The 12,245-nt window shown below is 43.2% G+C and overlaps 1 protein-coding gene across 1 annotated transcript in view; it reads left to right on the top strand.

The window, feature by feature from the left end:
- The window catches only part of SLC37A3 (solute carrier family 37 member 3), a 47,168-nt gene extending 36,825 nt beyond the window's left edge, over positions 1-10,343 (top strand). Inside the window, exons 11-15 of the mRNA XM_065939260.1 lie at positions 182-283; positions 883-930; positions 1,843-1,994; positions 6,799-6,864; positions 8,971-10,343. Of these exons, the coding sequence (XP_065795332.1) occupies positions 182-283; positions 883-930; positions 1,843-1,994; positions 6,799-6,864; positions 8,971-9,063 (461 nt within the window). The 3' untranslated portion in view covers positions 9,064-10,343. The remainder of the gene's footprint in view (positions 1-181; positions 284-882; positions 931-1,842; positions 1,995-6,798; positions 6,865-8,970) is intronic.
- Positions 10,344-12,245: the final 1,902 nt, after the last annotated feature.

The raw sequence follows: 12,245 nt of genomic DNA, 5'->3' as shown, positions 1-12,245 counted from the left end.
TTGACAGATGATCTTTCTAAAAGGAAACTATGGAGGAGATTTTTTTAGGAAAGTCAGCTCTCTTATTGGGTAGACCAGTGTTAGGATCCTGCCGGCAGGTGGAGGGTACGTGGTAAGCAAGAGTCAGGTAACTAAGCTAATTTTGAGATGTTGACCGGGTTGCGCTTCTTTGTGCTCGAAGGTGGAACGCTGCAAGGCTTCATCTCCGACATGTTACAGAGGAGAGCGCCGGTGTTAGCTCTCAGTCTGCTTCTGGCCATTGGGTCCCTGGTTGGATACAGTCGTGAGTATTTCCTTGCCGTTAAACTGTTTGCCTCATCTCTTAGGACTGAGGCATTTACTTGCCTTGAGTCAGTGATCAGCCCTGGGGAGGTGGTTGAGACCAGCCACCAGGGCACAAACGGGATCTTTGTATTGTCCTGTGAACAGTGGTAGAAGTATCATCACGTAGGTTTATTTGCGTTGGGGAGGAAACTGGCATCTCTTGTGCTTTGTTGGTTTGTTTAAAAGCTTGCTTGGGAGTGTATATGCTTTGTCTAAGGGTAGGCTCCAGCCGTGCAGCATTAGAGCCAATAAAACAATAAAAGGGACAAGATTTCAAAAGAGGAAAGACGGTAATTAGTAGGTTTGGTATATGTCCCTTAAGATGCTGCTGAGATAGGAGTTTTCCTGTAGCTTTTAGAAGTCACAGTAGCTTGAGCAGCAGCCAGAGGCAGACATTACAAGGAAAAGTCGGAGCGGCGGTGATGGAGCCGTGCCCGCTTGCTCTCTCTGGGAGTGATCTGTGAGGTCCCAGAAGCCAGGCCTGTGTGTCCTGTTGGGCGGAGACACACGTGCCGCGCCCCTCACGTCATCACCCCGTGTCTGTGTCTCTCCTCGCAGGTTCTCCAAACGACAAGTCCATCAATGCGCTCCTGATGGCTGTCACAGGTACGGCACGGGCTCCATTTCACTGTCTTGTTCCTCTGCAAATAAAAAGGGAAAAAGGAAACTGCTTGCTCCTTCAAGCTGAGTTATTCTAAAGCCTTAATTATAGAAAACTCAGGTGGTAAAAGGAAAGATGCCTGCCCCAGATCCTGCTTCTCTGCTCTCACGTTACTGCCTCAGTCCTGGGGTGGCAGAAGCAGTCCTTTAGAGATTTCCTCTGATTTTTGATCGCGGCCCACATCCGCTCATATAACTCCCGGAAGTGGTGTAGGAAGAATGCCCCGTTGGAAACCAGTTCACCAACTTTCGAAAAGTCCAGTGTAGCTGGTTTTTCCTCCTATGTTGGAATTGGTCAGTATTTCTTCCCTTGAATCCCAGATGAATCAGTTGGGTGCCATTCGGGACCATGTTATAGAAAAACGCCTGTTCTTAAGTTTGAGCTCATGGGATCGCTGGGGCAGCTGCTGCTCTGTGAGACTCTTGGCCCTTTCTGCGCTCAGTCCTGTGGCAGCCTCACCCAGAACAGAGGCAGATGGAACCCCCTGCACCGTTAAATCGCTTTTTCTGCTCTCTCTCTCTCTCTCTCAGTGTTTGGTTGAATTTGGGCATTCAGATGCTCTGAGTCATCTCTGCCATAATAGAATTTGATAAACTAGTGCAGTTGTCAGTGAATGCACACTTCACCCGATTAGAAAGGTCTGTGTTCACTGTTTTCTAGAGGAAAGTGGGTGCTAACTAAGATGTTACATCTGGGGGAGTTTCCATTTTTACAGGTAATTTTTTCCCCTTCTTACCGTTTCTCTCCAACATACCAGTTAGAATATTGGGATTAGAGTTTACATAATTCTCAATAGATTCCTAACATGTTGTTATGTGTGGTGTCTTAATAAGAACCCGTTCTGTTTCTGACTTTAGGATTCTTTATTGGTGGACCTTCTAATATGATAAGCTCTGCTATTTCTGCGGACCTGGGTCGTCAGGAACTAATCCAAGGGAGCAGCGAGGCTTTGGCGACCGTCACTGGGATCGTTGATGGAACCGGGAGCATTGGAGCTGCAGTGGGCCAGGTGACAGGGCAGGGAGGGCTGGACAGGGAGGGTTGAGCGGTGGGAGGGGCTGCCCCCGCCCGCAGGGCCCCGGCAGGTGGCGCTCTTGTGCTGTAGTGCACTGTGCTAAAAGCCTTGGGTTCCTAGTGACCTAGCATGGAAGGCCCCTCTCCATTTACCAGTTCCTCCTTTCCACTTTTACCTCCAGATTCTTCCTGTCTAGAAAGAAGCGAACACTTTGTAAGGCAGATCCTTCAGTCCCTCTGCCTGCCGCCCCTTCTTCCAGCCTGAACTTGGCACGTCAGGGAGGCCAGGAGACACATGCTTCTCATTACCCCACACTTGACACGCAGGCCCCAGCTCTCTCACCCACCAAACACACATTCTTGCCACAGATCCCCGCCAGAAGTTGCCACGGACCCTGCAGCTGCCCTGAGATGCTTTCTCTGCTTCCTACAACTGTGTTTCAAAAGACAGTTCATAAATGCCTTACATCAGAATCAATCTGGGAATTCATTAAAGTACAGAACACTTAGCTTACTGTGGATTTGCTGAGTGAGGGCCTGGGGATCTGTATTTCAACAAGCCATCCTGGCGAGTCCTGTGCACTCTATAAAGTCTGAGATCTTCTAGGCTAAGAGTGGCCTACTGTAGGCAGTCAGAACTGTTGTCTCTTTTTTTGGCCGTGCTGCACAGCGTGTGGGATCTTAGTTCCCCAACTGGGCATCGAACCTGCACTCCCTACATTGGAAGCGTGGAGTCTTAACCATGGAACCACCAGGGAAGTCCTTGTCAGAACCATTCAAATTGATCTTTCTTTCTTACATTCAGTTTCAGAAAGGCATTGTTTCTCTGAGACAGTCATGAGTATGTGTCTCTCCTGGGGTATACGACTCTCAGTCATTGAGTGCTTATTTTGTAAAATGTAGATTTGAGAATCAACTGCATGGATAAAATATTTGAAACTTTGCCAGTGACGTCATGTTTAATGAAGAAAGAAAATATGGGCAAAACCTCAGAGGATGCTCAGTGGTCACAGAAACAGGAAGCCAGAATTTGAGGGGTGGGGGTGTTACTCAGATCATAAATGAAGAGAGGCCAGGAGAAAGAGAATGGCAGGGAAAAGGCTTGTAGTTTTGACACTGAGGTCATTAGGTGGCCTTGAAGACTGATACTTTGCTTGCTTAATGGGGGTGGATCACTGGTATCTGATCGTGAGTGGTTAATAGGAGAGCAGATGTCGCTGGAGATTGTTGTTTAGTTGCTCAGTCGTGTCTGACTCTTTTGCAACCTTGTGGACCCACCAGGCTCCTCTGTCCATGGATTTCCCAGACAAAAATACTGGAGCAGGGTGTCATTTCCTTCTCCAGGGGATCTTCCCAACCCAGGGATCGAACCAACATCTCTTGCACTGGCAGGTGGATTCTTTACCTCTCAGCCACCTGGGAAACCCTTTGCAGGGGATACACCACCTTAACGCACATCTCTCCCTGGTCATACGGTGCATGTGTATGTGTTCACGTCTGTCTCTCCCACTGTAAGATGAGCTTCGTGAGGGCAGTGTTTTGTTCTATGTTTTGCTGTCACCCCAGTCCTGGGAAGGGTGCCTGGCACATGTGAGACGTTCAGGTACTTGTTGAATGATTGTAGCAAGAATGGTTTATAGGATCAGGGTGTTAGCTTATTTGATTATGAAACTAAAGGGAAAAAAGAAAACTTAGCAAAGGTAAGAGAATTTTGTTTTCTTGCCATGCTCTGGAGTAGGAACTAAAAAATGCTATTGGCCACCTGTTCAGATGTCTTCATATGAAGGGTATTGGGCATCCTTTTCTGAAATGACTGATTTTAGATTTTCCTTCTTAGCTAATGTTTTCTTCATTAATCAGATGGATGGTTGTAATTAGCATTTCAAGGAGTTTCTTTTTAATTAGAATGACTGCCAGTCTTAAGATCCCTAACTAGGAACTTGGGGGGGTCAGCATTAGACTGACTTTCATGGTTTTAGAAACAGAATCAGCAGTAAATCATTGTTCGCTTTAGTCATTCCCCTGGCGTGTTGATTTTTGAATGATTTCCTACTGTTTGAGGTATAAAACCCCAAGCTTCATAACTTAATATTGAAAGCTTCGGACTACCCCTGGTGGTCCAGTGGTTAAGACTCCTCGCTTCCACTGCAGGGGGCGCAGGTTCAGTACCTGGTCAGAGAACTGAGATCCCACATGCCAGTGTGGCCAAAACAAAAACAAAAATTCTGTAAACTTGGTCCCTAGCACTCGCCTGATTCACATTGAATAGCTTTGTTCTCCCAACCTTCCCTTGACTTCCCAAGAAAAACATTGCTTTCTCCCCCTGGTTTCCACAGCAGTTGGTGCACACCTGTACTAGAACAATTGCCACAGTGTTTCACACTGACTGGCTGGTTGATCCCCTGTATCAGACTCTGTCTTCCTTGAGGATAGAACAGAGCTGTGTCCTTCCTCTTTGCATTCCCAATGCTTAATATGTTTTTGACACACAGCAGGGGCTCCGCAGGTTAAATTGCAATGTTTTCCCAAGAGAGATGAGAACAAATGTCCATGTAAACATTTTTACACAAATGTATTTCACAGCAAATGATTGTTTACAATAGCTAAGAAGTAGAAACATCCTTATGTCCATCTACCGATGAATGGATAAGTAAAATATGATATATTCATATAATGGAGTATTATTTGGCAGTTCAAGAGGAATGAAGGTTTGATAGATGCTACAGTATGGATGAACTTCAACTCTATTATGCTAAGTAAAAGGAGCCAGTCACCAAAGACCACCTATTTATGTGATTTCATTCATTTGAGATACCCGGAATAGGCAAATCTATAGAGAAAGAAATTAGATTAGTGGTTGCTTTGGGTTGGGTGGGTCTGGAGAGTGACTCCTAATGGGTTTCTCTTGGGGTGATGAGGATGGTCTAAAATTAGATTATGGTGATAGTTGCACAACTCTATAAGTATACTAAAATCCATTGAGTGATATGAGCTTAGTATTATGTAAATTATATGTCAGTAAAGCTATTTAATATATGTGCTGCTGAAGCGAGCACAGTAAAGCTATTTAAAAGATAAAGTAGCATTCAGAGAGTTTGGAGGGCCACTGTGCTTCCTCTAATGGGTGATTACACCTCTGCTTTTTTGTTTCCCATGAGGCTGTCCAGGCTAAATCACTCAGTTGTTCTCCTTTAATTTCTCCCAATTTTACTAATAATGTGATCAAAGAACATGGGTTAAATGATAATTTCCGTGGTCAGCTGAGTTTTGAGAAGGGTACCGAGACCACTCATTGGGGAAAGAGTGGTTTCTTCACCAAAAGGTGCTGGGAAAGCAGGATGTACACATTGCAAAATGATGAATTTGGACCCTTACCTTAGACTATGTATAAGAATTAACTCAAAATGGATCACATACCTAACTTTAAGAGCTAAAACTAATAAAACCCTTAGAGGAAAACATAGGGACAGCTCCTTATGACAGATGTGTACCAATGGTCGGTTAACCGTTGAAAAGATTCTCAGCATCCTTAGTCTGTTAGGGAAATGCAAAGGAAAAACATGAACTACCACTTCACACCTAATTAGGATGTCTGTAATTAAAGCAAAGTAGAACAAAGTAGTAAGTATTGGTGAAGATGTGGAGAAATTCCATACAGTGCTGGTAGGAATGTAAAATCACACAGCTGTTGTCGAAAATGCTATGATGGTTCCTCAAAAAGGTAAACATTATCATATGACCCAGCAGTTCCACTCCTAGGTATGCTGTACTCCAAAGACTTGAAGACAGTTTGAGTTATTTGTTTGCCATTGTTCACTGCAGCATTATTCATAATAGCCACAAGGTGGAAGCAACTAAAGTGTCCATGGATAGATGAATAGATAAACAAAATGTGGTATATCTATGCAGTGGGATATTATTCAGCCATAGATGAAGTAAAGTTCTGATGTGTGCTACAGCATGAATGAACCTTAACGACATTGTGCTAAGTGAAATCAGCCATGCACAGAAGGACAAATATTGGTGATTCTACTCAACACAGAATATCTAGAATGGGCAAATTCATAGGAATAGAAAGCAGATTAGAGTTTGTCAGGGGCTGAGGAGACGGGCCATGGAGAGTTCTTGCAGAGAGTTCATAGGTGCAGAGTTTCTGTTTGGGGTGATGAAAAAGTTTGAAAATAGGTAGTGGTGATGGTTGTGCAAAGTCATGAATGTATTTGGTGCTGGTGAGTTATATGTACAACAAAAGATTGCTAAAATGGCAAGTTGTATGTTACATGTATTTACCATAATTTAAAAAAAAGAAGATGGGTTAAAAGCTATTGGATACTTTTTAGTAATTGAAAATAAAAGAATATGCTGTAGAGTGTCAAAGTCGTGCAGTAATCCTGTGAGCAAATAGCGTAATTGAAAAATGAGTGGTATACTTAAAAGATGAGCTATTTTTAAAAGCATCAGTTACAGTACCTTTCACTGGAAGAAGGGATGATTAAACAGAAGTGGTTTGAGGCTGTTCATCATTCTCTCTTAATAGCAAAGTGAAAAAAATATAGACCTCTTGGACTTAGGCCTTCTGTCCCATTTTTTATTTGGATTCTGCCAGCTTACCAAACGCAGGCTGTCAGTAAAGCTTAACTTGAGCATGTATATATAGGAGCTCTGCAAACTGCAAACCATTATACACACCCTGACTCCCTTCTTATTTTCTAGAAGAGCCATGTTTCATCTGCTCTTTAGCTACTTCATTTTATTAATTTATAAAGGATTATATTGTGGTTTCTTTTTCTCCCTTTTAGTATTTAGTGTCTTTGATCCAGGACAACCTGGGATGGATGTGGGTTTTCTACTTTTTCATTCTTATGGTAAGTATGTGCCCTTTTTTTTTTAAAATAAACTAGTAGTTTATTTTCCTTAAGATTTACATATTTATTTCATTATTTATCTTTGGCTGTGCTGGGTCTTTTTTGCTGCGTGGGCTTTCTTTAGTTGAGGCGAGCAGGAGCTCCTCTTCGTTGTGATGTGTGGGCATCTCACTGCAGTGGCTTCTCTTGTTGCAGAGCACAAGCTCAACAGTTCTGGTGTGCAGCCTTTTTGCTCTGCAGCATGTGGGATCCCAGATCAGGGATCGAACCTGTGTCCACTCTACTGGCAGGTGAATTCTTAACCACTAGTCCACCAGAGAAGCCTTTAGCTAGCAGTTTTTAAATTAAATTAGTTCAAAGTGAAGTGAAGTGAAGTCGCTCAGTCGTGTCCGACTCTTTGCGACCCCGCGGACTGTAGCCTTCCAGGCTCCTCCATCCATGGGATTCTCCAGGCAAGAATACTGGAGTGGGTTGCCATTTCCTTCTCCAAGTTCAAAACATTTACTTAAATCACTGTTTTTTTTTTTTGTTTGTTTGTTTGTTTGTTTTAACATGCAAAGTAGTCTTTTGTTGTTGAATTGGCTTAAAATAAATGGCATGTATTTGAGATATAAAATTTAGGAAGATTTAACGTATGTCCATACACATCTGTGAAACCGTTATCCGGATCAGGGCAGGAAGTGTCCGTCACTCCCAAAAGTTTCGCCACAGCCCCTTGGTCATGCCTGTCTCCCACCTCTCTTCACCATCCCACCTCTCTCACCAGGTAACTGCTGGACCACTTTTCTGTTGCTGTGTTGATTAGTTTGCAATTTCTTGAGTTTAATGTACATGGAATTATACACTCCGTATTTTTGTCAGCTTCTTCCAGTCAGCATAATTATTTTGCATTTCATCCATGTTGTTTCATGTATCAGTAGTTCATTTCTTCTTACGGTTAAATCACTTCTTAAACCAGCAACATTGCTGACTGCTTTTAAAGATTCTTTTGTGAAAAGTAACATCTTACTACTCTAAAAGACACATTCATTTTTCAAGGCGGGAAAGGGCTGTTACGTTTGCCCTTGACCTGAGTCTAATGAGTGTCGTCATTCATGATTCCAGAAAATATGGTGAGAGACTCATCCCCAGCTGTTAATCAGGGTACTTCTTCCAGGCTACTCTCTGTCGCTAAGTACAGTTTGGGAAGTCTGAAGGGAAGGTGTATGCCAAACCACGTAGGGTTAAAAAAGAACCATTGCTATAATTAACACTGTGGCATGCAAGTTCTAAAATGAATCTTGAGTCTCCTGAGAAAATATCTGTTGCGCCTTAGATATTCTTGGCTGGAACTCTGTATTTTCAGGGAAACAGCCAATACTGAATAAGGCCTTCTGCTTTTAAAACATTGCTCTCTGTTGAATAAGCACGTGACGTGTTCTTACCACGTTATTGAGACACAGTGCTCGAGACTGGTCCACTTGAGAGTCTGGAGACAGCTTCGTGCACCAGGGGGTGTATTCAGTATCTTCTCCCTCAGTTGAGAGCATCCTAGTTGGAGGCAGCCTCCATTGCCCAAGTCCAGACACTGTCCTCCAGCCTCGTCCAAGGGGCCTTGGAGACAGCTCAGCACCTGGAATCTCCTGGAGCGACCTTAAGGCTTATGTTCTTTGCTATCACAAAGGATGCTTCTGTTAGCTTCACTGGTTTCTGGCTCCTAAAGGCTGGGCCTTATAACTCTGTGTTCCACTTCGGATATCCACCCTAAGCAGAGGGACATATCTCCTGATGTACCTGCTGGTCTAATCATACCAGAAATTGTCATAGAAAACTGAATCTATTAGAAGAAATACTGTTTGAAATCTGAGCTCCAGTATCAATTCTCTGCTCTACTTAGAGCAAATTATTTCATTAGGTTCTTTTTTTGAGGAGACTGTAATGTTACATTAAGTACTTTGTTACAGTAACTGTAATTTTCAAAATCATTTTCTGTTTCATTAAAGATTAAGAGTTATTTTTGTACAAAGTCAAAAGAATGTAGTTCAAATTCGTTATTATGTTCAAACGATGATGCACTAACAGAATTAAATTATCACTGCACATTTAATGCTCTTTTTCTCTTCACAGACAAGTTGCACAATTCTGTTTATTTCACCATTAATAGTGAGGGAAACATGCTCTCTTATGCAAAGACGACAAACTCGCGTATTGAATGAGTGACTGGTGCCCACAAAAGAACATCAGGACTCTTACTTCTTTTAATTCTCCCTATTTCGGGTTTGTCTTAAGCACTCCAACATAACCTCAGATTATCAGGCCTCTTTCAGCATTGTCAGCCGCCGGAGATGCTGACCAGAGTGAAGGCTGGGTTGTTTCTTCTACACTACAGGAATTAATGATTTTTATTTATCGCCATTGTTCCGTGAATGTACCGAATGGCCTGTGAATCTGCCAGCAACTCTGTTGGCCTGTGGAGGTTCATCCCTTTAACCGTAAATGCTTTATTGAACTTGGACCCTTGTTCTCCAGCCTGGAAAGCTGAGTGACCACGAGGCAGTTGTGCCTGGTTTTGTAGCAACGACATGCTCCACAAATAGAAAGGATCATTGCATTTTGCTTCGGTCATGAGTTTACAGCGAGCAGCTCATCTCTGAAGCATCACATCCTGGTGCAGCACTCCAGCTGGGTCCAGCGTAAGCCTGTCTTGGACAGAGAATCCCTTAGTTAAACTCTAAAGTGGGAAAAGTCACACTATGTGCTGAGTGACTCAGTTACTTTGTGTCTGCTCTGAAGTCGATCAGCTCCGGAAGCAGAAATATCTTCCAGTGATTGTCAGCTCTTCTCCTCCATCTTCATTCAGAATTACCTTCAACTCCTGGAAGTCTCTTGTCTTCCCGTCAAGGACCATGAGGTACCTCGGTTGTGAACATTCCAGGATGTAATTTATAACCGAAGTACTCAACCCCAGGCTTGTTCTCTGGGAACTTTTTAGGATCTACTAGGAAGCCTGTCGGCTTAGACCTATTTTCAGAGGCTCGGTCTCTGTCATAACCAGGTTCCTTGCGTTACCTCAGCAGAAGACTAGAATTAGAGAAAAAGGAAAGACCTTTTGGCCTTCTATGCATTAAGTACGTGACATTGAATCACAGTGGATTACTAGGGCCTGAGAGGTATCTAGGTATCTATTCTTTAGATGTTTGTAGAATATACATCTTCAAGGCTGTGAATTCTATACTAATTGTCAATATTTTAAGGTCATCCTGTATATATATTTTAAATTATGAAAGTGAACAGGTGAAAAACGTGCAATTTTGAGGGCTGCCTAATTTACATGGAGTTAGGGGAAAATTTTCAACCTCTTGCTTTATACTCTCAAATGTGTGTTTATGAACTTGTTAATGTTATTTAATCAAGCAGACTTCCAATCGGTTAATTGCGCATTACTGACAGAAAGGGAAACTTTTGAAACACAGGGAAAATAAACTGACTTTTATAATAAATAGCTGTCCGTCTGGTTATTTTCTTTATACTCTGAGCTCCGCGTTGTAGAATGTGACTCACGCCTGGAGAGTTCCTGCTCCTGAGTATTCCCTGCTGACCAGCCTCTGACCCTGCCGGGCTGCTGGACTGTACAGGTCTATGTCTACTGACTCTGGAAAAGCCTCCCCTTCTTCTTTGTGCAGGACTGCTGAGTTTGGATGAGTGGCCTAGTTGTAGTTTAAGAATTGTCTGTGGATGAACCCCATTTTGGTTATTTAACCTCTTGGTGACCCTTGGCTGAGAATTTCCTCTCCCCTGCCATGTAATCAGTGTGGTCACACCTTCGTATCCTGACACCAACCATTGTTTTCTTGCCCCAGTTTAAACTTAGCTGGACGTAGTATTCATCTGACCTCTCTGTAGCACCCAAGCTGTACCTGCAATGAAATTGTAAATAAAATAACTCCTTGGCATTGAATGAATTATGTCTTGCACTACGGGTGGATTGCCTATTGTTCTGGTTCTGGCAGTCTGCGTACGGATTCGCTTTAAAGAACTCGTAAGAATTGACCTCACGTTCTTACTGTTTTTCCCTTGAAGAAAAGGCCATCACGAAGGCTAGTTTGGAAAAGCATTCTCTGACACCCTGGTCTCTGATAGAATGCTCCGGCCTGCCATTTCTTGTCATGTGGTGATTTCTTCTGTGCATACTTCAGTCGTGTTTGACTTTTTTGTGACCCCATGGACTGTAGCCCACCAGGCTTCTCTATCCATGAGATTCTCCAAGCAGGAGGACTGGAGTGGGTTGCCATTTCCTCCTCCAGGAGATCTTCCCGACCCAAGGATTGAACACGCGTCTCTCACATCACCTGCATCGGCAGGCAGGTTCTTTGCCACTGGTGCCACCTGGGAAGCCTGTTTTCCTTCGTTGTCGTTTCAAAGGGAGAAGGCCCCTCTCCACTCCTGCTTTCTCGAGTCTTTGCTGCTTCCTGGAGAATGGTCCCCACAGTCAGCACTCACACAGAAGTGTCTTGAGGGCCCGCCCCTTTGTGTGTTGTGATGTTCAGCGAGATGGAGGATACAAGATGTTCTTATCCACTCCTTCCCTCTCCTTTTCCACCTTCGACGTCCTCCTGCCTCCCACATAGGTAGCTGACACAGCCCTTTCTTATCCCGACTAGGTCTTCTGATTTATGTCCTATTTTCCTTTTCAAGACCAAGTCCTTTGAGTTAACAGATGGTATCTGCTGCCTTCCTATCTGTTGTACTTCCTCCTCAACTAAGGAACTAACTGTATATCCATTCATCCAAGACAGTCCTAGTTTATGTCTAAGCTCTGACATAATTATCATGTCATAAATACAGCACCTCTCTCTGCTCTCCCAAGTGTTCTAGTTTGGATATCTTACCCTTAACCTCTGACCTTTTTTTCTGTATCACTGCAGAAACAGTGCAACAGAATGTCATAGAACTTAGTGATCTTTTTATTCTCATTCCTTTCTTAATCCCTCTTCTTAAACTTGACACCGGTAACCCCTTCATCTTCTCCAGGACTTTTTTTCCTTTGGCTTCTATGGCATTTCAACATAGTGAATCTTTTTACCTCCTGTTTTTTTTTTTTTTACTGGATTCTCTTCTCTGCTGGTTTCTATAATAGGGGTCACCAACTTTGCCAGAGAGCAGTTCTTAGAACCTAACAATAGCTCTGTTAAGTCCTAAAGAGAGGTATGGCACCTGTTTACATAATACTATCTGGTGTTTAGTTAAGAGCAAGTCTCAAGGGAAGTGAGCTCAACTTATGTAGCCTCAATCCCCATCCTGTCCCCACCCAGACCACACTGCCAATTGCCTACATGAATGGTTTTCAAATTTTCCTCAGAAACTCTTCTGAGAATCCAAAACCCATGTACCCTCTCTCCAGA

Source organism: Muntiacus reevesi, chromosome 6 (assembly GCF_963930625.1).
Source record: "Muntiacus reevesi chromosome 6, mMunRee1.1, whole genome shotgun sequence".
Classification (NCBI taxonomy): domain Eukaryota; kingdom Metazoa; phylum Chordata; class Mammalia; order Artiodactyla; family Cervidae; genus Muntiacus; species Muntiacus reevesi.
The sequence above is the reverse complement of the archived record's forward strand: the minus strand, read 5'-3'. Positions and strand labels throughout refer to the sequence as shown.